General features: G+C 49.8%; 1 protein-coding gene across 1 annotated transcript in view; it reads right to left on the bottom strand.

Moving 5' to 3' along the window:
- Nucleotides 1–26,011, bottom strand: part of PLXNB1 (plexin B1) — a 328,917-nt gene that overhangs the window by 203,446 nt on the left and 99,460 nt on the right. The window contains exons 2-3 of the mRNA XM_086939394.1: nucleotides 12,194–12,261; nucleotides 1,093–2,236 (exon numbers count right to left, since the gene is read on the bottom strand). Coding sequence (XP_086795520.1) covers nucleotides 1,093–2,235 — 1,143 coding nt within the window. The 5' untranslated portion in view covers nucleotide 2,236; nucleotides 12,194–12,261. The remainder of the gene's footprint in view (nucleotides 1–1,092; nucleotides 2,237–12,193; nucleotides 12,262–26,011) is intronic.

The following is a 26,011-nucleotide window of genomic DNA, read 5'->3' on the forward strand; positions in this document are numbered from 1 at the left end:
AGACTGCCAACGTAGTGCTCGGGCGTCTGATGGAGTCGGCTTATGAGACCCAAAACTGGAAGTCCCATGATCTGGCCTTGGGTAGTGCGTGGAGCGATCCATCCAGTCTATCTATGGGGGTAACAGTAGCCCACTTCGGACTGCCAACGTAGTGTTCAGGCGTCTGATGGAGTCGGCTTCCGAGAGCCAAGACAGGAAGTCCTTAGATCTGGTCCTGTGTAGTTCGTTGAGTGATGCTTTTGAAGATGTAGGCATCTTCTTCCATGGAGCTATAAATGGTCACTACATAGGTTTTATGAGGCGAAGTGAGGTATAGGGCGGCAACTTCAGACTAAAGACATACACATATTTTTGTCGAAGTGTTCTTTCCAGAGGAATCCAAATGAACCCTTCCTACACCAGTATTACTGTATCTGTTACTTCTGAACCGAGTTCACATTGGCATTCAGTTGCCCAGTGCGTTCATGAATCGGTTGGCATTAGGGTGTGGAACATGATGGTGAAAGGGGTTACAGTGTTCATGAAGAGGTGGCCCTCAAGACTTTTCAGTACTTGACAACGATAACCACAGGGCAAAGAGACACTGCTGTTGGGTGGCTAAGATGTGGGCTGTGTACGTAGCCCTATCGGATCACAAAGCAAGACAATTCTGACCTTTATGTGCCTTCTTAGATTGTAGGGAAGCTATTGGTGAAAAACTATCACTTTTAATAAGTTCTTCTCAGTGCATTACTACAATGTGCCTTGTTAATGTCGAAGCTTCCAGATGATAATGGAATACATTTTGTCTTATTTTGTTTTATTTATTTATTGATTTTAGAAACAAGTTATCATTACAGTTCAGTTACTTGTCGCATTCCCCCCCACCCCAACATGGAGAGAGATGTGAGTCGTACCATGTGCAAATGAATATAAGTCCATACATAACATTTGGATTGCGAAGGCAGCACAACTGATTTCATTGCATCAAATTACAGCAAATCACAGACGCATCTCTACATCTTTTTTAAGAAGCAATTTATGATTCAAATTTACATTTATTAACCAAAAATAAGCCCAATGCAGATGTATCAGACAAAAAAAGCCACTTACCGAGGGCAGCTGCACACAGACGGACTTCACGTCGTACTCTATGTAGGCCACCTCCAGCCCATCCACCGATCGGCCATCCTTGGTGTAACAGACGTCTCTCGTCTGGTTGATCAAAGCATCAATCTCTTCCATCTTGAACATGCAGAGAGCGGACTGCTCGCTCAACCTTCCTGAGGCGGCCTGCCAAGCCGCGAAGGCCGCAAACAGAACGTCCCCTTGCGTGGTCCGCACGCCTCTCCTCGCCTTGGTACCTGGCTGGGCCACGTAAGCCGCCTGCAGAAGGTTATAGGACCTGCCCTTCCCCTTGCAGCTCAGTGGCAGCTCCACGTAGGAGTAGTAGTGTGAATCATCGGGGCAGATCCGAGAGATGTAGGTCTTGTACTCTCGCGACTGAGATTTGAGATCGCGTCGGTAGAACAAGAAGTAGACACTAGACCTGTGCGTGAAAGACTTGATGAAGTGGTGGTTGTACTCCGAGAGGCGACCCACAACGGCCAACTTGGCGGTATCCTCATACGAGAAGATGGAGTGAGACTCGGTCGCCTGGGCATCTCCCGCGGGCACATCCAGGTTCCGCGTGGTGATGGGAGGGATCCCACCTGCACCTTTGCTGGTGTATCCTCTCCCCACAAACAGTAGAGGCAAGCCATCTTTAGAGCGTCCGACCAACCCAACAGTGCTTACATTGCGATCATTGGCGGCCACGTACTGGGTGTCCACCGGCCTCTGCGGACGGAAGAGGACTTTGTTGATGGACCTCAGGCTTCGCTTCTCACAGATCCCTTGGTGGACACTACCGCACACTATGAGCTGCCCTTGCGACGGGCTGACCAGCAGTAACTTGTTGAAGTTGTCGGTGGCGCGGGCTTGAGGGCACTCCTCGCTGGACACTGGTGGGAGGCAGTCTTTGCTATCCAAGACGGGGCCAGTCTGGACTGCGTTCTGCACCATCAAGTCCGGCGTCAGCTGGAACAGGAAGTTGGTGGCCCCAAGGTACAGGGTCCCCGTGTCGGGGTCCACGGTCAGGTGGTTGAAGTGTGTGTCGTTGTAGGAGAAGGTGGCGTAGGGCAGTGCTCCCGGGAGGAGGGTCCCCAGGACGCAGAGCACCGGAAGGAGCAAGGTGCCTAGATCCATGGTGAACATTCTGTGAGAGGAAGAGAGAAGGGGTTAGGTCTGGCTGAACACAGGATCGGGCAGCAGGTGTCTCAACAACTGTCCACTTAGCAATAGGAAAACAAGCACACAGTTCTGTAGTTCTACCAGCAAATGTACATCATTAAAATACAGATAGATGCCTTCTAACAAATCACAGAGCAGCAGCTTACTCCGCTCCTGCAAAAGGACATTCATGTATTCATTCTTACTTTTGTTCGTGCCTGGCACTGCCTTTACCAGCAGACCTCATGTTAACAGGCAGCCACTGAACCTTTACTAGCAGCTGCTCCAAGCAGTTTGCACACGCCCTTAGCAGGGGTGTAGCTCAGTCAGTAAGATTAGGGAGGGGGGGTTTTGGGGCGGGGGGGGGTGAGCTTCAGGCTTCCCAACTACCAGGCTGGCATATCAGGTTAAAATACATTATAAGAAAAGCAGTGCAAAGGGGAAGTTTAAATGGAGGAAAGCTAGCCGAGTACAAACTGTCAGGGCACTTAAAACAATATTTGGTCAAATAACCAGCACTTTTTAAGACCTATAACACATAGACGACAAACAGTGTGTGTGCGTGTGTTTTTTTGTCTGTGGGTCTTTGTAAAAATCCCAGTTGAAATGCGACAGACTCCTCACCATACCTGACTGGAAACACCTGTACCCAACTATTTACTAGAGAATAGATTTATAAGGGGGGGTGTAGCACAGTGATCCCCCCCCCCCACGTTCCCCGCCCGTAGCTTCGCCCCTGGCCTTTAGCCATTCGAAGTAGCCATTTTTTGCCATCGGGCTCCCTAATGTGTATTTTATTTGAATAAAACCTTCATCTACTCGCTCACCTCCTTGGCTTCCCAGATGTGTTTTTCTTTGTAAGATGTGATGTGGTTCTGTTCCCTCGCCCAGGGAGAGAAGCTTCTAGGTTGCCGCTGACTCCTGTTGTGTGACATATTCCCCGAGTGTTCGGGCTAGCCCACCAGGGGCCCTGGGGACCACCAGAGCCTGGCATAACCCTTGTTACCAAGGCAGCGGTGCCGCGTGAGGGACGAGTGGGACCCACCGCCAAGTGTCAAACATACCTGTGGCTCTAAGGAAGCGATCCACCGAATATATCACATACTGCTGGGAAGGGCCAGTGACCCGCTTATAATAATGCTTAATCCTTAGCGTGCACTGCACATACAATTCAGAACTGTGCCCGGATGCGCCAGGAGTGCGCGTCATCAGAGCCCTGTTTATTTACTTGTTGAGTTGTGCACAGTACCGTGTAGTTTTATATTTTATCAATTGTTTTTAAACGTTTTTAATGGCTTATCCAGAGCACAGCAAACTTGTTTAATACTTATTTTAACTCTGTATATATTTATATTTATTGGTGTGGAAGTTTTATATGTATTGATGTGCTTTTATAGTCTGTTTATATAGATCGAATCTGTGTGAACTGAACTGAAGTGAGTTGTGCACATAATTGCCAGCATTTATTTTGTGCTTCATGTGAGCATCAACATTTTGCGTTATGGCTACTTTATAGCATGTTCAACACTTAACATTAAAAATAAAAATAAAAACTCCGAAAAGACAGTCACAGAACACAAAGCTGTAGTTTGTGTCTGAGGGTACCACAGACAGGGGTACCGTACCTTAGACTGACTTCAACTAGAGACTGATAGACAGCGACAACAGACTGACCTCTGCCCCAGAGTCTGCCCTTTCCCGCAGCACTTCTTGCCCCGCTTCACCCCAGGCAGCCCCCACCGACCCCAAATGCCCCTTTGTGAGGTGGGGGCTTTTCTGAAATGCAGTTTGTTTGCTGCTCTGTCAGGGGGTTGCCCCCTCGAGGGAGATTCTCATCAGACCCCAAGCTTCCAGTCCCAGGTCACTCCCTCTCTTCAGGGTCGGCGCCATCGAGCTAAATCGTGACATCACCTGGCCCATGACGTCATGGTATCAATGACCAATCAAACACACTGACTTTCGGGGGCAGTGAGAGAGTGTTTTTACAGCACACATCTGACGTCAGTCTGATGACGACTGTCGAGCCCCGGACCACGCGGACATCAGGGCACCTTCACAGATGACGTCACGTGGCAGAGAGATGCCCGGCTTGTGATGCTCGTGTGATCCAGCACCGCCTCTGCCCCTGTGCACAGCAGCATCGCTGAGCCCGACGGAGCTGTACATTCAGACAGCACCGCCAGGGGGCGCCGCAGGCCCTCAGCTCTTCAGTCTATGGCGCTCCTAGGCGCTTGCTTCGCTTTAGTCATATCAGTTTGATGCTTTCAATGACGTGGGTACATTATATTAAACTCTGCTATTTTTCAACATACTTAAGTATTTAGAAAAGTTGTTTGAAAGACGTTTTAAGAAACAAAATTTCCGAGTGGCCCAACATAGACATGTCGTGGTTACAAATGTTTCGAGATTCTTTTCGTGACGGAATTTAGAAGCCTGTTTATAACACTTTCGAGTTACAAAACGTGTTGCAACTTAAACCCCTCGTTGCTGACAATCTACTGCTCAGCAATGGGAATGCAACATGACAGACAGTCACAGCATGAGCCATGAGGAGCGGATATGAAACCGGAACCGGCCTCAAGCACGCGTGGCATCCCCCAAGGAACAACGCACTTGGAACACCTGGGCAGGTACGTGGTGTGTCAATGCAAGGACAAGTTGAACTCGCCTGCCCCCTTGTGGTCAGAACGATGAGGCTTTTATAAAATGCACACAGTCCTTAAAAGACAATATATATTGTGCTGAAAATACCAATATGAACGTTTTTGCCTATTTTTTAAATGTAATTTTACAAACTATGTTAACAATACCATGAGCCCTAAATAGTACACGTACAACCGTAAAATAGGTGTTGTAATTGTCTTTAACTCGACCAAACCCAACTAAAAGCGAAGTGATTGTTGTACTGATTCACGCACCCCGAGTCACGCACAGCACCAAATGAACATTTCAAGGCGCTCTGTGGTCTGTGCTTTAGAAGTGCGGTTTAAACAGCGGTTTCACGCCTTCCACCACTCCAGGTTTGAAGTTACTAACCTTTGAGCTCCGCAGGGGCGCCCTCATTAACCTTCACCCTTTAACCTGCCCTTCCAATTCGAGCTCTAGAATGTTCTAGAAGGGCCTCAAAAAGAATTTTTTTTCAAATTTTTAATTTTAAGAGTTTTATATAGCGCTGGCTAGACCCAGAGGTATCAGAGCGCTTTACATGAGTAAGATAATATAAAGCAAACAAGGCATACAAGTAGATAAAAAGATAATGAAGCAACATGTGAAATATACAAATCAAAACAGATATACAGGTGCAAGAGCTATACACCTCAAGTAATTAGGCAGATGTTGTTCAGGAAATGGACAAATATTAATGGACAAATAAATGTAAATGTGTATACACTTGGAAAGCGCACTACCGCCCCATCTCGGGGCATCCTGGCGCTGTATACCGCTGTGGAACCCTTCCTGCCTTTCCCTGTGAGATGCCCCCTCCTGGGCACCCCCAAGGTGAAGCCAGGCATCCCAGTGTTGTTGGGGCCGTTGTGGAGATTAAGCAAGCTATTGCCCAGAGTTGCAGAGTGGGACCCATGATTAGAATAGGCACCGAGGCGAGAATTATCGAGTCCGCGGACATTGAACCCAAGACCCGCCGAGGCAGGAATTGAACCCTGGTCCCGGGCCAGACCTCTGCTTCAGGGTCTGCTGCTCTAATCATTGAGCCACACTTATAACATGGTGAATTGGCGATCAAGTGCAGGTCACAGGTTAGGACCCCCAATAATAGTTGAGGAGGTGGATTTGGAGGTCTTTTTTGAAGCTGGCATAAGAGGGGTTACAGCGAAGGTTTTTGGGGAGAGCATTCCAGATGATGGGGGCGTTACCACAGAAGGAGCGTGACTGAGTGGCTTCCTTTTTATGAAGTGGTGGGATTAGGAGGAAAAGCAGTAAATCTCTTGGTTAACCCGTTCATAGGGGTTACGTGTTCTTTTCACTGGAACAAAAGAGAGGCTGGTCAAAGCATCGGGCCAATGAATGAATGGGTGATTTCGTTCTCACAGCGCCTCGTTACGGGTTGCTCATCCACCAGAACAAGGTCACTGCTGGGTTTCACAGATGTCAGGTACAGGGGGAGGAAGGACTTCTCCCCCCCCGCTCCCTACCTCTTCTTCTGAACCCCCAGTTCACCCGGACGTACCCCCACACTCATACTTGCTCTGCTCCGGAGAGGTGGGGGGCCATGCTGGCAAGGAAGGGTGAGCTAGCGCTGAGACGCACTCACTTTCATAATCAGTGGGCACTGGGCGAGCCCTCTTGTTTCCAGCCCCCTAGTCTCATGCATCCAAGGGGGTGGGGGTGTCACATCCTCTGATGGGGCGCCATACTGACAAACTCCTTTGAAGGCACCACAGCCGATAGCACCCAAATCTGGTCCCCCCCATCCCCATCCCACTCCAGCCCCTCGCGGATAACCATGAATGACCATTCTGTTACTTTCTCTTTTCCTCCTGTCCGGGGAAGTGGGCACATAGCAGACGGCCTCTGTCCCAAGTGCTCGAACTGTGATGGGCTAGCCAAGTGCAAGCCATGTCCTCGTTGGATCACGCCCGAGGCCCCGATACTTCCTCCGGGAGGCCAAAAGTCAGAGTCCTGATGCTTCGTCTGACCAGTGTCTGGAGCCAGGGACTCCTTCCTTCAGATGGTAGGGCGGGCGCAGCTGCACCAGTGACACCCTCTGGTAGACACCCCACCATGGCTCCGAACACTAGATTTGTATGTTTTCAATCTTTGCTGCACCCCACTTTTGCCGCGGGTCACCGTCACACCCGGAAGTACATCCACTCTCAGACCCGACCCCTGGAACGGAAGGTAGGGCTCACCTGTGCAAGAGGCGTCCACGATCAGTCGTGGAAGAGGATGACTTTGAGTAAGGTAGATTGACGTCATTAGCTTCTGTGTGGCGCCCCCTGCAGCAGGGATCGATGCCCGCAGGGGGCCTCCTGCCAGCCCTTCCAGATCAAGGCACGCGGGTATCCCTCGCCATCTTCAATGCCCACCCTCACAGCAGAGCAGGGATTCCATGATCTACCTCTGTGCAGACACGACCCAAAATGGAGCCCCGTGAACCCCTGGAGTCCGCACACCTGCCCTGTGCCCTGAGTCCACTGGTCATGGGAGGCGCATCTTTTAGGACAGAGGCCTGATAAATGCCCCTTCCTTCGGGCATGGCATGCCCTGGGGCATCAGCATGTGAACTGTCAATCAATCTCTTGAGTGATATTAGATCTAACATGGCCTTTTGATTCCCTCTCCCTATGGAAAATAACTTGGCACCCTCAGGAGTGAAGGGTTCACAGGAACCCTGGGCGTAGTATCGCTATGCGTAGCTACGCAAAGTGCACTTCGCATAGCGCGAGCTACGTAACCTACGTAGTGCACTGTGAAAAATGCTGTTCGCACTGACTGCACAGTGCGGACAAGCATCCTGCACTATGCAATCAGTGCGAACAGCATTTTGCACAGTGCAAGCAGTAATTTTCTGCCACTCGGGTAGATTTCTACTCGATCAGCAGCTTTACCAACGTGGACTTGTAGTTTCTCATTGCGAGCATACGTGACCACTCGCAATGAGAAACCTGACCTCCCCGCATTGAGAATCTCGCCAGGAGGTTTATTTTCCAGGCTCGCGATTGGCAACTTGATGTTGCTGATCGCGAACGAGGAAAAAGTCTTGCCGGAATGTCATTTTGCTCACTCGCGGTCGCCAACTTGACTTTGAGGACCGCGAGCAAGCAAAAAATAACCGGTATGCTACGACACGCGTGTTTGCACTGTGCTACGTGCAATTCGCGTAGTGCGAAGTAGCGCAAACTATGGAAGCATAGCATAGTACTTTGCCCAGGGTTAGTTCACAGTCCCTCCCTGCTGCTTGCTTGTGCCCAAACCTGATGGCTTGGTGCCCTTCATCGTCTCCTTGGGGCCCAATCCTGTTTACTCTGGTGCCCTGTCCTGATCACCCTAGTGTCCCAATAATGCTCTCAGCGGGGCACCACGTTATTCATTCAGTGACCTGGTTACCCACTCTGGAACTTTGCTCTGCTCACCCAGAGTCCTGGTTACCCACCGAGGCTTTGCTCTGCTCACCCAGAGTACTGGTTACCCATCTGGGGCTTTGCTCTGCTCACCCAGAGTCCTGGCTACCCACCGAAGCTTTGCTCTGCTCACCCAGAGGCCTGGTTACCCATCTGGGGCTTTGCTCTGCTCACCCAGAGTCCTGGTTACTGACCGAGGCTTTGATCTGCTCACCCAGAGGCCTGGTTACCCATCTGAGGCTTTGCTCTGCTCAGCCAGGGCCCTGGTTACCCACGCAGGGGATTTGCTCAGCTCACCCAGGGCCCTGGTTACCCATTCTGGAGCGCTGCTCTGTTCACCCAGGGCCCTGGTTTCCCATCCAGGCAGAGTCCTCTTCTTAACCAGTGCCCTGGTTACCCACCCAGGGGCTTTGCTCTGCTCACCCATGGCCCTGGTTCTCCAGCCCGGGGATTTCCTCAGTTCACCTAGGACCCTGGTTACCCACCCAGAGGCTGTGCTCTGCTCACCCATGGCCCTGGTTACACACCCTGGGGCTGTGCTCTGCTCACCCAGTGCGCTGGTTACCCACGGGTATTTGCCCTGCTCACCCAGGGCCCTGGTTACCAACTCTGGGGCTTTGCTCTGCTCACCCAGGGCCCTGGTTACCCAGTCCGGGGGTGTTGCTCTGCTCACCAGGGTCTTGGTTACCCACCCGGGGCTCTGGTTAGGCTGTGCTCAGCTCACCCTGGGCCATGGTTACTCACAGGGGCTTTGCCCTGCTCACCCAGGGCCCTGGCGACCCACCCGGGGGCTGTGCTGTACTCACCCAGGGCCCTGGTTACCCACCCGGGGCTCACCCAGGGTCCCTGGTTAGGCTTTGCTCAGCTCATCCAGGGCCCTGGTTACCCACTCTGGGATTTGCTCTGCTCACCCAGGGCCCGGATTACCCACCCCGGGCCAGGGGCTTTGGTCTGCTCACCCAGGGCCCTGGTTAGGCTTTGATCTGTTCACCCAGGGTCATGGTTACCCACCCCGGGGACTTTGCTCTGCTCAACCAGGGCACTGGTTACCCACCCTGTTGTTACCGCCACAGACAGTGGGTGGGCTCGTGTTCCCAGGAGGGGCCCGGAGTTTGGCCAGCTCTTGGCTGGGTGTGTCCTTCCCACCGGCTCGTGCCCCTGCAGGCGCCGACAGCACCAGGCGGTACTTAGAGCAGCACTCTGGGGTGAGGCCAGCCCGCGAAGAGATAATCCACCTACACAGCGATTTCCCATCATTACTCCCCGCGTGTGTTTGTGGCATGGTGCCAACCGTGGCCGGGTGCCAGCGGCGGGGGTTCTAACCTGCAGAGCCTCAGGCCCAGGGGAGGGGGGACTGTACAGACCCCACACAGCTGTGCACGCACACCTGGCCTCTGGAAAGAGATGTACACACACAAGGGGGGAGGGGGGTCAGAGGTGCGAGGGTGGCACAGACCCACCGTGAGAGGCTTGCACCCAGATAAGGCACTGCTCGGTCTGGCATCTACTGCCCTGCGGTGCCCATCCGGAGGTGCCCCTCTATAGACCAGGGTGCCACAACAGCACCAGGGGTTGGGGTGGCACGCCCCCCCCCCCTGAACAATCCGCGTTGCAGGTCCACCCTCTGATAAAAGGAAGACGCGTGGCTTTTATCTCCATGTCTGAGGCTGTTGCTGTCATTCCAGTGACTTGTTTCAGATGAATGAGGTTCGGGGTGTTTTCTTTACGCGGGCTTTATACATTAATTTATGGCTTTGCTAAGCGCACAAGTACCCGAAAGGCCATCTAGGCGCTATGAATTACTGCTAGAAGAGGCACTCGTGCAACCAGAGCATTGATCAGTAACCAATTTACATCACACAGTTTTTGTTTTATTTGAGCATGGAGAGCTTTTAAGTCTCGCTAGAGCCAGCGCATGCGTTTGTCTGGCGAGCCATTTAGTAGCTGGCCTTTAAAAGTGCTACTTCTGCCGGCCACCAGCTTGCTGCCATGCACACAAGCACGAGCGATGTGCACAGCTGCCATCTGACATCCGCGCGGCGGTGCCAGTTTCACGGCCGCACGGCCATTGCTTGTTAGGAAATGTTGCGATTCCATACTTCTTTCAACATGGTGCTCACCGTTTAGTTTTCCAATAAGCAGCGTGGCATCCGAAGAACAATTATGTGCTTCTTTGGATTCCCAGCACAATTGTCAAACAGGACGGCCACGTTAAACTTCCATACTTTGTTTTCGAAAAGAGGAAAGCCACAAAACTGAAAAACACATTTAAAATTGACAATGGTGAAACATATTTTTAATTTTAGAAGAATCGTATTTTCTTACGCCTTTAAAACTTTAACATAAAATACTTTTTGTTTCAGGCAACTCCTCCTGGTTTGAATGTGGTATTTGTTATTCTCTGCTCTGTTTATTTTCAATACACTTACTACTCCCAAATATGGCCGCTGATTCGTTGTATTGATTTCCGTTTTTTTCTTATCACACGTAGACAGAGGCCAGTTTGTGATGACGTACACTGGAGGCACCCGACAGAACATGGAGTTGGAGTTCCTGATGTTGAATGGTTGACCAAGAGAGCACATGCAAAAGCATGTTGCTTGCAGCTGAGTCTCAGCATGTGCAAGAAAAGTCCGGGGAAACTGGTGGTCTCTCGGGGACAGTGCTACCCTCCTTTCCTAAAGCTTGCCCACTGCTTAGTAGTTGTTACTACTGCCGGGTGCTTGACACCCACTGTAGACACATGGCGTTCCCACCTAAATATCTCCAAATGAAGAAAACAGCCATCTGAAACCAGCTCAATATCGAATTGATTTGATACAGCGAGAGGTAAAGCTAGTGACAGCTTCCAGTAATGGGCAAAGAGCTCCCTGGGTGCAGGCGGGTCATCCAGTGATATGTGATGAAGCCGACATTGGTGTCCTTTAGAGATAGACAAGTCAATGTTTTTTATTTTATTTACATCTCAAATCTTTACTTGTTGAAACATTACTGCTTTTAAACTATACTTTGTATTAGTAAGTCAACTTTATTTGCATCAAATGAGAATAAAAGAAGTGTCCCTGTGTGCAGCGGGCTGGAACATATTGATGTCCAAAGCAAACCAAGTGGAAAGGTAATCGAACAATTGTGCAGACATCAAAGATTAACAAGCATTGGCATAGCCAATGGGTCTCGCTTTTGGGACCTTATAAGTATTTAGTTATGCAGCACAATATCCTTGGTGCAACAACATCAACTGTTGCATGACTAAACACTTAAAAGGTCCCAAAGGCGAGACCTATTGGCTATGCCAATGCTTGTTGTGATTTGCCCAAGATCACAGGATGTTGAGCAGAGGCCGGACCAAACCTGGACCCCGATCCTAAAGTGGGAATTTCTGGCCCTTAGTCCACCTCTACACCCCCCCCGATAAGATTCAGTAAAGTGACAAAGTGTAGCCTAAAGTGATGCACTATTTGATTGCTCATGGTAGTGCTTAAATTGTAAAAAAGAAATAAAAGAAGTGCCAAGGCTCTGGTTAGAAGGCCACTATAGCTTGTACCACTCAATGCCCTGCCAGGGATGGCAATGGAAGTACCAACACACAACTACTAACCATCGTACTGCTACAAGTGTGACAATTCGGGCTATTACAGGGCCCCACAGCTATAAGAATGGCTTGGGTGATTTTATTTAGAAATGAGCACAGCAACAGTTGTTTATTAATTCAATATACATAAGAAAAATGACAAACAGCACCACCATGTGGCTGGCTGTCATAAGTGCTGGTGCCAAGCACTGGAAACCACCTGCTCAAATTAAACACTGCCTATGGGGTGTCCTCTCATGGAAGAAGGCCATGGTAGAAAGACATCACTTACCATTTGTCTGCTCTGAAGGGTCGAGGCAGCGTCTCAAGGTCCGTCATCGGTCACGGCTGCAGGTCCAGCTGAAAAACAGGGAGCCGATCAATTTACCACCAATATCCATCTTCATCAATAAATCAAAACATTACCATGTGGTCTTCACTCAGTTAACAGCCAAGCCCTTCACTCTGCGTACACAGCTATGCTGGGCCCGGCATTGCTCACCTGCATTGCATACTGCATAGACAGAGGGGGCAGTGTCTGGGGCCCCCGGAGTGTGCAAAAACGAGCTAAATTTGCAGATAACAAGCATTGGCAGCGACAGTAGGTCTCGGCAATTCAAGAGCTATAGGCGTTGTCAATGTGAATGTCTTTTAGTTAAGGAATTTCTACTGGCTCCTGTTTTGAAAATGTGTGTTACAATATGTTATGAAAAATCCTTCCACTGAATGGTATTTATCAATTCCTACAAATTCTGACTCAGTGGAGTTGTATTTTATCTGGTGCAATAAATATCAGATCAATTACAGACCACGTGTAACGAGGGCCTGAGTTGTATAACAACGACCATGTCATCTCACATCCTGCGATGTCACTTAGTCAAAGGTTATGTGAGGTCACAGACTCAAAGACCATGTCATGTCACATCCTACGATGTCACTTGGTCAAAGGTTATGTGAGGTCACAGACTCAAAGACCATGTCATGTCACATCCTGTGATGTCACTTGGTCAAAGGTTATGTGAGGTCACAGACTCAAAGACCATGTCATGTCACATCCTGTGATGTCACTTGGTCAAAGGTTATGTGAGGTCACAGACTCAAAGACCATGTAATCTTGACTTACTATGATGTTTCTGTGCTCTAAGACCTGCTGGCGTGACTTTCATCCTCCAAGCAGCTCTGAAATGTTGATATTCATGTTATATGCAATATTTTGTAGGAGGCAGGTTGACTATTGGTAGCTAATTTATGATGATTTTTAGCATGGTACAAATGGGATTCCTGGCTGGCTGAGGCTTGCACCTAGGCCAGGCAGGAACCACCACTCTAGTCAGAGTTAGCTAGATACACACTAAAAGATAACCTGCGCTCACCCCCTGGCAACTACGCACAGAGCAGTTGGGTTTATCTAAAGATATGTCTACTATTGGCCTCACTGGGAGCCAAACACCCCATTGGAGCGCTCGACTCAGAGGGCACTGAGGTGGAGCAGTCCACGGCCTACTCAAGGGCCGGAGTATATGAGAGCAGTCAGAAGATGAGACAGCGTATGACAATTGATCTCGGTCTACAGTTGGCATGCGCATTGTGAGGCGCAAATGCACTGCACGGCTGTGGTGCTGATAACGGTGAAAGGAACAAGAGAGACAGGGGCCAAACACAGGGTGGAGCTATTGAACATGAGAGCAGTCGGCAGATGAGAGAGTGTCTGACATTTGATCTCGGTGTTTGAATGGACAGCAAATATGACTCTCCTTCTGAAAACAACTTAAAACTTGGCTATTTGATAAGTAGCCCCCCCCCTCAAGCGCCTTGAGACCCTCTGGGTGAGTAGTGCGCTATACAAATTTTGACTTGACTTGACTTGACAAGATTTACAGCCCTGTTTACAGCAGAGCTTGGAGCGAGGTAAACCACAAGCGCTCGTCTCAAGTGCTCCAAATTAAACAAAAAAGTAGTTCCGCTAACAGAAGCTAGAATGGCAGCTGGGGATGGATAGTAGTAATTGGTCCAAGCTGGGGGGAGGAGTAAACACAGGTAGAGGCATGACGCATGCATGCCATGTACAAGTGGGGAGAAAGAATATCAGAGCGACGCTGGAGCCAGCAAATGGAAAGCCTATGGTCAGGCTTAGGCCCAAAAACTAGAGTCAACATGTCTCTTCGAGATAGCGCAAGCGCGGTCTACCCGAGACCTATAAACAGCAGCTGGAGTCTGAGAACACATCTTAAGGACAACAGAGGGATTCCAAGGGGCACTTTTTGCTAGCTATATAACAATTATTAGACTGAGCTGTCAATCATTTGATAGACTGAAGGATTCCGTGTATGAAAAAAACGTACTTATTTAAACATAATTTAATCAGTACAAACAATGATTTCCATCTTTTCCGAGAAAATGTTGTGCTTCATTCTCTCAAGTTCCACCTCAGACACTGATCTGAAACCAGCTGTGATCACAAGAGGGGGGCTCGGCCATCCAACAGAGACAGACGCTCCACTCGCTCATCACAGTCAGGAGATGGAAACCGTCTCCTTTCTCCAACACCTCAGGAATATTCTTCTAACATGACATCTTCCGAGGCAGTCCAGATAGATGTCTATTTACACAAACAGCACCTGCTAAGAACCTCCCCACCCCCTTGCACATGGACACACCACTGCCCCAAACTCACGGGGACGAGGGGATCCATGCTACAGAGATCCTGTACAGAATCAAACACATCCTTTCACAGGAGCTACAGAGATCCTGTACAGGATCAAGCACATCCATTCACAGGTGATACAGAGATCCTGTACAGGATCAAACACATCCATTCACAGGTGATACAGAGATCCTGTCCAGGATCAAGCACATCCATTCACAGGTGATACCGAGGTCCTGTACAGAATCAAACACATCCTTTCAGAGGCGCTACAGAGATCCTGTACAGGATCAAACACATCCATTCACAGGAGCTACAGAGATCCTGTACAGGATCAAACACATCCATTCACAGGTGATACAGAGATCCTGTACAGAATCAAACACATCCTTTCACAGGAGCTACAGAGATCCTGTCCAGGATCAAGCACATCCATTCACAGGTGATGCAGAGATCCTGTACAGAATCAAACACATCCTTTCACAGGAGCTTCAGAGATCCTGTACAGAATCAAACACATCCTTTCACAGGAGCTACAGAGATCCTGTCCAGGATCAAGCACATCCATTCACAGGTGATACAGAGATCCTGTACAGGATCAAACACATCCATTCACAGGTGATACAGAGATCCTGTACAGAATCAAACACATCCATTCACAGGTGATACAGAGATCCTGTACAGAATCAAACACATCCTTTCAGAGGCGCTACAGAGATCCTGTACAGGATCAAACACATCCATTCACAGGAGCTACAGAGATCCTGTACAGGATCAAACACATCCATTCACAGGTGATACAGAGATCCTGTACAGAATCAAACACATCCTTTCAGAGGCGCTACAGAGATCCTGTCCAGGATCAAGCACATCCATTCACAGGTGATACAGAGATCCTGTACAGAATCAAACACATCCTTTCACAGGAGCTACAGAGATCCTGTCCAGGATCAAGCACATCCATTCACAGGTGATACAGAGATCCTGTACAGGATCAAACACATCCATTCACAGGTGATACAGAGATCCTGTACAGGATCAAACACATCCATTCAGAGGCGCTACAGAGATCCTGTACAGGATCAAACACATCCATTCACAGGAGCTACAGAGATCCTGTACAGGATCTAAAACATCCATTCACAGGTGATACAGAGATCCTGTACAGAATCAAACACATCCTTTCACAGGAGCTACAGAGATCCTGTCCAGGATCAAGCACATGCATTCACAGGTGATACAGAGATCCTGTACAGAATCAAACACATCCTTTCACAGGAGCTACAGAGATCCTGTCCAGGATCAAGCACATCCATTCACAGGTGATACAGAGATCCTGTACAGGATCAAACACATCCATTCACAGGTGATACAGAGATCCTGTACAGGATCAAACACATCCATTCACAGGTGATACAGAGATCCTGTACAGAATCAAACACATCCTTTCACAGGAGCTACAGAGATCCTGTCCAGGATCAAGCACATCCATTCACAGGAGCTACAGAGATCCTGTCCAGGATCAAGCACATCCATTCACAGGTGATACAGAGATCCTGTACAGGATCAAACACATCCATTCACAGGTGATACAGAGATCCTGTACAGAATCAAACACATCCTTTCACAGGAGCTACAGAGATCCTGTCCAGGATCAAGCACATCCATTCACAGGTGATGCAGAGATCCTGTACAGAATCAAACACATCCATTTACAGGTGATACAGAGACCCTGTAAAGAACTCGACACATCCATTCACAGGGGCTACAGAGATCCTGTACAGAATCAAACACATCCTTTCACAGGAGCTACAGAGATCCTGTCCAGGATCAAGCACATCCATTCACAGGTGATACAGAGATCCTGTACAGGATCAAACACATCCTTTCACAGGAGCTACAGAGATCCTGTACAGAATCAAACACATCCATTCACAGGTGATACAGAGATCCTGTCCAGGATCAAGCACATCCATTCACAGGTGATGCAGAGATCCTGTCCAGGATCAAGCACATCCATTCACAGGTGATGCAGAGATCCTGTACAGATTCAAACACATCCATTCACAGGTGATACAGAGATCCTGTCCAGGATCAAGCACATCCATTCACAGGTGATGCAGAGATCCTGTACAGATTCAAACACATCCATTCACAGGTGCTACAGAGATCCTGTTACAGAATCAAACACATCCTTTCACAGGAGCTACAGAGATTCTGTCCAGGATCAAGCACATCCATTCACAGGTGATGCAGAGATCCTGTAAAGAACTCGACACATCCATTCACAGGGGCTACAGAGATCCTGTACAGAATCAAGCACATCCATTCACAGGTGATACAGAGATCCTGTCCAGGATCAAGCACATCCATTCAGAGGTGATACAGAGATCCTGTACAGGATCAAACACATCCTTTCACAGGAGCTACAGAGATCCTGTACAGAATCAAACACATTCATTCACAGGTGATACAGAGATCCTGTCCAGGATCAAGCACATCCATTCACAGGTGATGCAGAGATCCTGTCCAGGATCAAGCACATCCATTCACAGGTGATGCAGAGATCCTGTACAGATTCAAACACATCCATTCACAGGTGATACAGAGATCCTGTCCAGGATCAAGCACATCCATTCACAGGTGATGCAGAGATCCTGTACAGATTCAAACACATCCATTCACAGGTGATACAGAGATCCTGTCCAGGATCAAGCACATCCATTCACAGGTGATGCAGAGATCCTGTACAGATTAAAAAACACATCCATTCACAGGTGCTACAGAGATCCTGTTACAGAATCAAGCACATCCATTCACAGGTGATGCAGAGATCCTGTAAAGAACTCGACACATCGATTCACAGGGGCTACAGAGATCCTGTACAGAATCAAACACAACCTCTGCAGCCCATTCACCAGGGCGCGCCAATGGGACACCGTCCATGGGGCAGGCAGAGCTCGTATAACATTCAGCACCCCCAGGGCACCTGGACTCCAGTCAGCACTGACTGCCTCCCCCCGCACTCACTCCTAGCTGTCACTCGGGGTTACTTGAACATTCAACTTTACAGCGTCTCAATTCATGTTTATATTTTACTGTAATTGTATTTTAAAGTTATTTATTACATGTTTATTTCATTCTATTTGAATTGTCATTAACATATCGATATTAATTATGTATCATTACTATGAATATTAATACCAATTCCATTAATACACACGTGGTCCCGGTGCGCAAAGAGGCTCCGCCCCTTGTGGTTCCAGCACCTGGTGTAATAAACACACAGGAGGCTCCGCCCCTTCCGGCCCCTGCATTCAAGCCCAGCACCTGGTGTAATAAACACACAGGAGGCTCCGCCCCTTCCGGCCCCTGCATTCAAGCCCAGCAGCTTCTCATACTCAGCAGAGCGAGGGGAGGTTAGTTTAAGGCTCAGATCTCGTCTGCTGGGAATACAGCGCTTTGAGGCGCTGGAATGTGCGTGGGCAGGGGAGGGAGAGGACAGCCTTCTATTAATAGCGCCCAGATATGGGTGACGCGTCTCCTCTGGGGCTGTAGCCGGATATGTAGCCGGATATTAAAGTACAGATCACAGGCCTTTCACGCACCAGGAGACTGGACCTATCTGCGTGCCGCTGGTGTGACGCGGAACGCCACCACCGGCAGGGATATCTCCTTTCTCTACAGCGCTATGATTCGAAGCGCTGTAAATCCGAAAAGGCATATCTACCCATTCGAAAGGTCCTCATTTAATGACCCTGAAAGCACGACTCAGCCCAGCATGCTTGCAGCGTTCGCCGCTAATCACACCTGAAAGGTTTCCAATAGTTTTGGATAGTTGGGTGCAGACCGTGCTAGGATTTCTGTGCATTTCGCTTGAGTGCACAGATATTCGAAGGGAATCATTCCCAGGGGCTCCGCCTGAATGTCAAAACTTGATATCAAGAAACAGAATCCTAGAAGGTGCCAGGTGGTACCATGCATCACAGAAGCAGCTTCAAGCCTTCGTAGACATATAATAAAGGTTCAAAAGATGGAGATAAGCGACGGAATCCACCAGCAGCCTCTTTCTGTGTCAAGCACTAGAAACCCCAACCCACCCGGCCTGCCTTGCCCTGTGTGTAGAGCTCTGAGGCCATTACTGGTGAAGAGCCAAGCTGAACAGGAGCTGACCGGGTGTGCAGCCGGCGGGGCCAGGTGGGTGTGCAGCCGGTGAGTCGGGTGGGTGTGCAGCCGGTGAGTCCGGGTGGGTGTGCAGCCGGCGGGGCCAGGTGGGTGTGCAGCCGGTGAGTCGGGTGGGTGTGCAGCCGGTGAGTCCGGGTGGGTGTGCAGCCGGTCAGTCTGGGTGGGTGTGCAGCCGGCGGGGCCAGGTGGGTGTGCAGCCGGTGAGTCGGGTGGGTGTGCAGCCGGTGAGTCCGGGTGGGTGTGCAGCCGGCGGGGCCAGGTGGGTGTGCAGCCGGTGAGTCGGGTGGGTGTGCAGCCGGTGAGTCCGGGTGGGTGTGCAGCCGGTCAGTCTGGGTGGGTGTGCAGCCGGCGGGGCCAGGTGGGTGTGCAGCCGGTGAGTCGGGTGGGTGTGCAGCCGGTGAGTCCGGGTGGGTGTGCAGCCGGTCAGTCTGGGTGGGTGTGCAGCCGGTCAGTCTGGGTGGGTGTGCAGCCGGTCAGTCTGGGTGGGTGTGCAGCCAGTCAGTCTGGGTGGGTGTGCAGCCAGTCAGTCTGGGTAGGTGTGCAGCCGGTCAGTCTGGGTGGGTGTGCAGCCAGTCAGTCTGGGTGGGTGTGCTGCCAGTGAGTCTGGGTGGGTGTGCAGCCGGTGAGTCCGGGTGGGTGTGCAGCTGGCGGGGCCAGGTGGGTGTGGCTGCAGCCCACGAGGCCACGCGGATGTGCAGCTGGGAAAGCCAGGTGGGTGTGCAGCCGGTGCTGGGTGGATCGTGCAGCGGCCGGACTGGGTGGATCATGCAGCGGCTGGACTGGGTGGATCATGCAGCGGCAGGACTGGGTGGATCATGCAGCAGTGGGCCAGGGTAGATATGAAGCCGGGGGGACAGGTGGATCATGCAGCGGCGGGGCTGGGTGGATCATGCAGCGGCGGGGCTGGGTGGATTATGCAGCGGTGGGCTGGGTAGATATGAAGCCGGGGGGCCAGGTGGATCATGCAGCGGCAGGGCTGGGTGGATCATGCAGCGGCGGGACTGGGTGGATCATGCAGCGGCGGGACTGGGTGGATCATGCAGCGGCGGGACTGGGTGGATCATGCAGCGGCGGGCTGGGTAGATATGAAGCCGGGGGGCCGGGTGGATCATGCAGCGGCAGGGCTGGGTGGATCATGCAGCGGCGGGGCTGGGTGGATTATGCAGCGGTGGGCTGGGTAGATATAAAGCCGAGGGGCCAGGTGGATCATGCAGCGTCGGGGCTGGGTGGATCATGCAGCGTCGGGGCTGGGTGGATCATGCAGCGGCGGGGCTAGGTGGATCATGCAGCGGCGGGACTGGGTGGATCATGCAGCGGCGGGCTGGGTAGATATGAAGCCGGGGACCCAGGGGGATCATGCAGCGGCGGGGCTGGGTGGATCATGCAGCGGCGGGCTGGGTAGATATGAAGCCGGGGGGCCAGGTGGATCATGCAGCGGCGGGGCTGGGTGGATCATGCAGCGGCGGGGCTGGGTGGATTATGCAGCGGTGGGCTGGGTAGATATGAAGCCGGGGGGCCAGGTGGATCATGCAGCGGCGGGGCTGGGTGGATCATGCAGCGGCGGGACTGGGTGGATCATGCAGCGGCGGGCTGGGTAGATATGAAGCCGGGGGCCAGGTGGATCATGCAGCGGCGGGGCTGGGTGGATCATGCAGCGGCAGGCTGGGTAGATATGAAGCTGGGGGGGCCAGGTGGATCATGCAGCGGCGGGGCTGGGTGGATCATGCAGCGGCGGGACTGGGTGGATCATGCAGCGGCGGGACTGGGTGGATCATGCAGCGGCGGGCTGGGTAGATATGAAGCCGGGGAACCAGGTGGATCATGCAGCGGCGGGGCTGGGTGGATCATGCACGGCGGGACTGGGTGGACCATGCAGCGGCAGGCTGGGTGGATCATGCAGTGGCGGGCTGGGTGGCTCATGCAGCGGCGGGACTGGGTGGCTTATGCGACTGGTGGGTCCGGGTGGGTGTGCAGCCGGCGTGGCCCGGGCAATGCAGCCGGTGGAGCTGGGAGCCCCCGGCTAGGAGCCCCAACCAGGGCAGGAAAAGTTACTTCTGCCGCCGGCAGATCTGCGATGGCTGTGATTGAAGTAAGAAACTACTTACCCCCAGCACCAAAGACATAATGTGAAGGCATTGGAACCGTGTAACCATCCACGCTGTGCTGTGGTCATGTACGGGTCAGATTGGAACTTCCAATAGAAGGCGAAGGCCGTCTATAACCAGCGCTAAGAATGAGAGCAAACCCTGGCAATAAAGGCCAGGCAAGTGAAAGGACTACTGTAGGCCTCCTTTTAAGAGGCTTTGAGGGTCTGGGTGGATATTCCAGAGTTATAGACTCTTTCCTACCCATAGGAGGGTTATATACCCTTTCCTACCCATGAGTGACTTATATACTCTTCCCTACCCATGATTGAGTTATATACCCTTTCCTACCCATAGGAGAGTTATATACCCTTTCCTACCCATGAATGAGTTATATACTCTTTCTTACCCATGGGTGAGTTATATACCCTTTCCTACCCATGAGTGAGTTATATACTCTTTCTTACCCATGGGAGAGTTATATACCCTTTCCTACCCATGAGTGAGTTATATACTCTTTTTACCCACAACTGAGTTATATACTCTTTCCCACCCATGGGAGAGTTATATACCCTTTCCTACCCATGGGTGAGTTATATACTATTTCTTACCAATCAGTGAGTTATATACCCTTTCCTACCCATGGGAGAGTTATATACCCCTTCCTACCCATGGGAGAGTTGTATACCCTTCCCTACCCATGGGAGAGTTGTATACTCTTTCCTATCTACGGATGAGTTATATACTCTTTCTTACCCATTGGTGAGTTATATACTCTTTCTTACCCATGGGTAAGTTATACACCATTTCTTACCCATTGGTGAGTTACACGCTATTTCTTACTCATGGGTGAGTTATATACAATATTTTACCCATTGGTGAAGTATACACCCTTTATTACCCATTGGTGAGTTATGCGTCCGTCCCTACCCACAGCTGAGTGATAAACGCTTTCTTACCCATAGGCGAGTTATGCACCATTTCTTAACCATATGTGAGTTGAACACCATTTCTTACCCATTTGTGGATTGTACATTATTTCCTACCCATGGGTGAGTTATACACCATTTCTTACCCATTGGTGATTTATACATAAATTCTTACCCACATGTGAGTTATACACAATGTAATACCCATTGGTGAGTTATATGCCCTTTCTTACCCATTGGTGAGTGAAAAGCCCATTCCTACCCATGGGTTACTTATGCATCCTTCCCTTTCTGGACAGGAGGTGCACCATCCACCCTTCCTACCCATGGACGAGCTCTGTATCCCTTTCCTACCCATTGGTCATGACACCCATCCTTTCCAGCGACTCCAATATGTCCGGCCTCCGGGGACCCCACTGGTCTGGAACCATGGGCCTGGCGCTCCTACTGACGAGCCGCCTCAGGTTTGATTGTACCTTGCTGTATCGACCTCTGGGGACCCCTCTGGTCCTGCAACAGTGGACTGAGTGCTCCTACTGTGAAGCCGCTTCATGTTTGATTCTACGTTGCTGTAACGACCTCCTGGGACCCCACTGGTCTGGAACTATGGGCCCACCGCTCCTACTGTCGAGCCGCCCCCATGTTTGATTCTACTTTGCTGTATCTTCTCAGGGGTCCCCGCTGGTCTGTAACCATGGCCGAGTGCTCCGTCTTGTGTTTGAGACTGTGTCGCTGTGTCGGTCTCAGGACTCTCCCAGCGTAGGCGAGGAATACATCTTGTTTGGGTCTCAATCTCAGACGTGACCTCCGGTTTAATCAAATTTTATAATCCTGGCAGCAGAGCCTCAACGTTGAGGAGGCCCAGACCTCCCTGGTGCTCTGGTGGCGGCATGGGCTCTGGTCGCCGGACCCTTCTGGCTGGACTTTGATGAGGGGTACAGGCAGACCCGCTCAACAATGCCACAGCCGGTACCCACTGTGCCCACACAGCCATGGCTGCTTCGGTTGTTTCTGCCTGGCTGGGCCATTTCATGCCTGACTCCTCTCCATCTGCTTCCGGGTCCCACAGGGCACTGCTCCTTCCTGCCAAGGCTTGCTGAGCCCTCCACCTGGCCTCAGTGAAGCAGCACATGTGTGTGATCCTATGCAGACAATGCTTTCCTGCATACACAGGAAATTAATTCAGTTCATGTAATATGGGCCAGCAAATGTTTTTAAAACTTTTGGCCAAGTGGGTGTCTTTCTATGAGAGGTCCTTACAAAACAAGTCGATCAACGCGGTCAGAAGGTTACACTCAGCATTGGAACAGCTCTTTGGCGTCGAATGAAGCAGGTAATCCGGGAGTCACTGGGCCAGGGCAGAGCTCACCTGACGGGGGATCGTTTGCCAATGCTGGGGGGCGAACCCCTGTGCGCTGGTCCAGGGGGACCACGCGAAACATGCATCTTTTAAAGCGCTGTCCATCCTGCAACCATGACTACGGCTCCACCGTCTCCCTCATCTGGTACAAAGGTGCAACAGTAGGGAGGCAGGTAGTAGGTAGATGGCCTTTATTGTGGTATTTTTGTTCTGCTCAAGTCACCGTCTCGCCGACTGGATGTGGCTACCATGAAACCTAGGCACACAAATGCACACTGTACAACTGATACATACACTGAGCACAGTACAAGTGTGCGCCTACTCAGCTATCACTCTGGACCCAAAAAACACTTTTCAGAAAGACACCGTGCACAAGTATCCAACAGTGAGGAGGTGAATCCCACGTACACAACTCTACAGCAAGGATCACATGTACACAACACTACAGCAAGGATTACATGTACACAACTCTACAGCAAGGATTACACATACACAACTCTACAGCAAGGATTACACATACACAGCTCTACAGCAACAATCCCACGTACACAACACTACAGCAACAATCCCACGTACACAACACTACAGCAAGGATTACATGTACACAACTCTACAGCAACAATCCCACGTACACAACACTACAGCAAGGATTACATGTACACAACTCTACAGCAAGGATTACACATACACAACTCTACAGCAAGGATTACACATACACAGCTCTACAGCAACAATCCCACGTACACAACACTACAGCAACAATCCCACGTACACAACACTACAGCAAGGATTACATGTACACACTCTACAGCAACAATCCCACGTACACAACACTACAGCAGGGATTACACATACACAACTCTACAGCAAGGATTACACATACACAACTCTACAGCAAGAATCACATGTACACAACTCTACAGCAAGAATCACACTTACAAAACTCTACAGCAAGGATCACACGTACACATCTCTTCAGTAAGAATCACACATACACAACTCTTCAGCAAGAATCACACATACAAAACTCTACAATCACACTTACACATCTGTATAGAAAGGATCACACCTATGCAACTCTACAGCAAGAATCACACGTGCACAACTCTACAGCAAAAATCACACATACAAAACTCTACAGCAAGGATCACACTTACACAACTCTAAAATAACACTTACAGAGCTGTACAGTAAGGATCACACATACACACAATTCTACAGCACTAATCACACTTACACAACTCTACAGCAAGGATCACACACACACAACTCTACAGCAAGAATCACATGTATACAACTCTACAGCAAGAATTACACCTACACAACTCTATAGCAAGGATCACACATACACAACTCTACAGCAAGAATCACATGTATACAACTCTACAGCAAGAATTACACCTACACAACTCTATAGCAAGGATCAAACTTACACAACTCTACAGCAAAAATCACACGTACATGACAACAGCAAGAATCACATATACACAACTCTACAGCAAGAATCACATGTACATGACTACACCAAGAATCACACATACACAACTCTACAGCAAGAATCACATGTACACAACTCTACAGCACGAATTACACCTACACAACTCTATAGCAAGGATCACACATACACAACTCTACAGCAAGAATCACATGTATACAACTCTACAGCAAGAATTACACCTACACAACTCTATAGCAAGGATCAAACTTACACAACTCTACAGCAAAAATCACACGTACATGACTACAGCAAGAATCACACATACACAACTCTACAGCAAGAATCACATGTACATGACTACACCAAGAATCACATGTACACAACTCTACAGCAAGAATCACACTTACACAACTCTACAGCAAGAATCACACGTATACAGCTCTACAGCAAGAATCACACATACACAACTCACCAGCAGGAATCACGCATACACAACTCTACAGCAACAATCACACTTATACAACTCTACAGGAAGAATCACACATACACAGCTCTACAGCAAGAATCACATGTACACAACTCTACAATCACACTAACACAACTCTATAGTAAGGATCAAACGTACACAACTCTACAGCAAGAATTATACTTACACAAGTCTACAGCAAGAATCCCAAGTACACAACTCTACAGCAAGAATCACACGTACAGGACAACAGCAAGAATCACACATACACAGCTCCACAGCAAGAATCACATGTACACAACTCTACAGCAAGAATTACACCTACACAACTCTATAGCAAGGATCACACGTACACAACTCTACAGGAAGAATCACATGTACATAACTCTTTAGCAAGGATCACGCTTACACATCTCTACAGCAAAAATCACACGTACACAACTCCACAGCAAGAAAACGCTTACACAACTCTACAGCAAGAATCACACGTACATGACTACAGCAAGAATCACACATAAACAACTCTACAGCAAGAATCACATGTACACAACTCTACAGCATGAATCACACATACAGAACTCTACAATCACACTTACACAGCTGTACAGTAAGGATTACATGTACACAACTCTACAACAAGGATCAAACTTGCACAACTCTACAGCAAGAATCACACATACACAACTCTACAGCAAGGATCACACTTATACAACTCTACAATTACGTTTACACAGCTGTACAGCAAGGATCACACGTACACAACTCTGCAATTACATTTACACAGCTGTACAGCAAGGATCACATGTACACAACTCTACAGCAACAATCACACTTATACAACTCTACAGGAAGAATCACACATACACAACTCTACAGCAAGGATTGCACGAACACAACTCACCAACAGGAATTACACTTACACAACTCTACAGCAAGAATCACATGTACACAACTCTGCAGCAAGAATCACACTTACAAAACTCTATAGCAAGGATCATACGTAC

The sequence above is a fragment of the Lissotriton vulgaris genome, chromosome 9 (genome assembly GCF_964263255.1).
Source record: "Lissotriton vulgaris chromosome 9, aLisVul1.2, whole genome shotgun sequence".
In the NCBI taxonomy this organism is placed as follows: Eukaryota; Metazoa; Chordata; class Amphibia; order Caudata; family Salamandridae; genus Lissotriton; species Lissotriton vulgaris.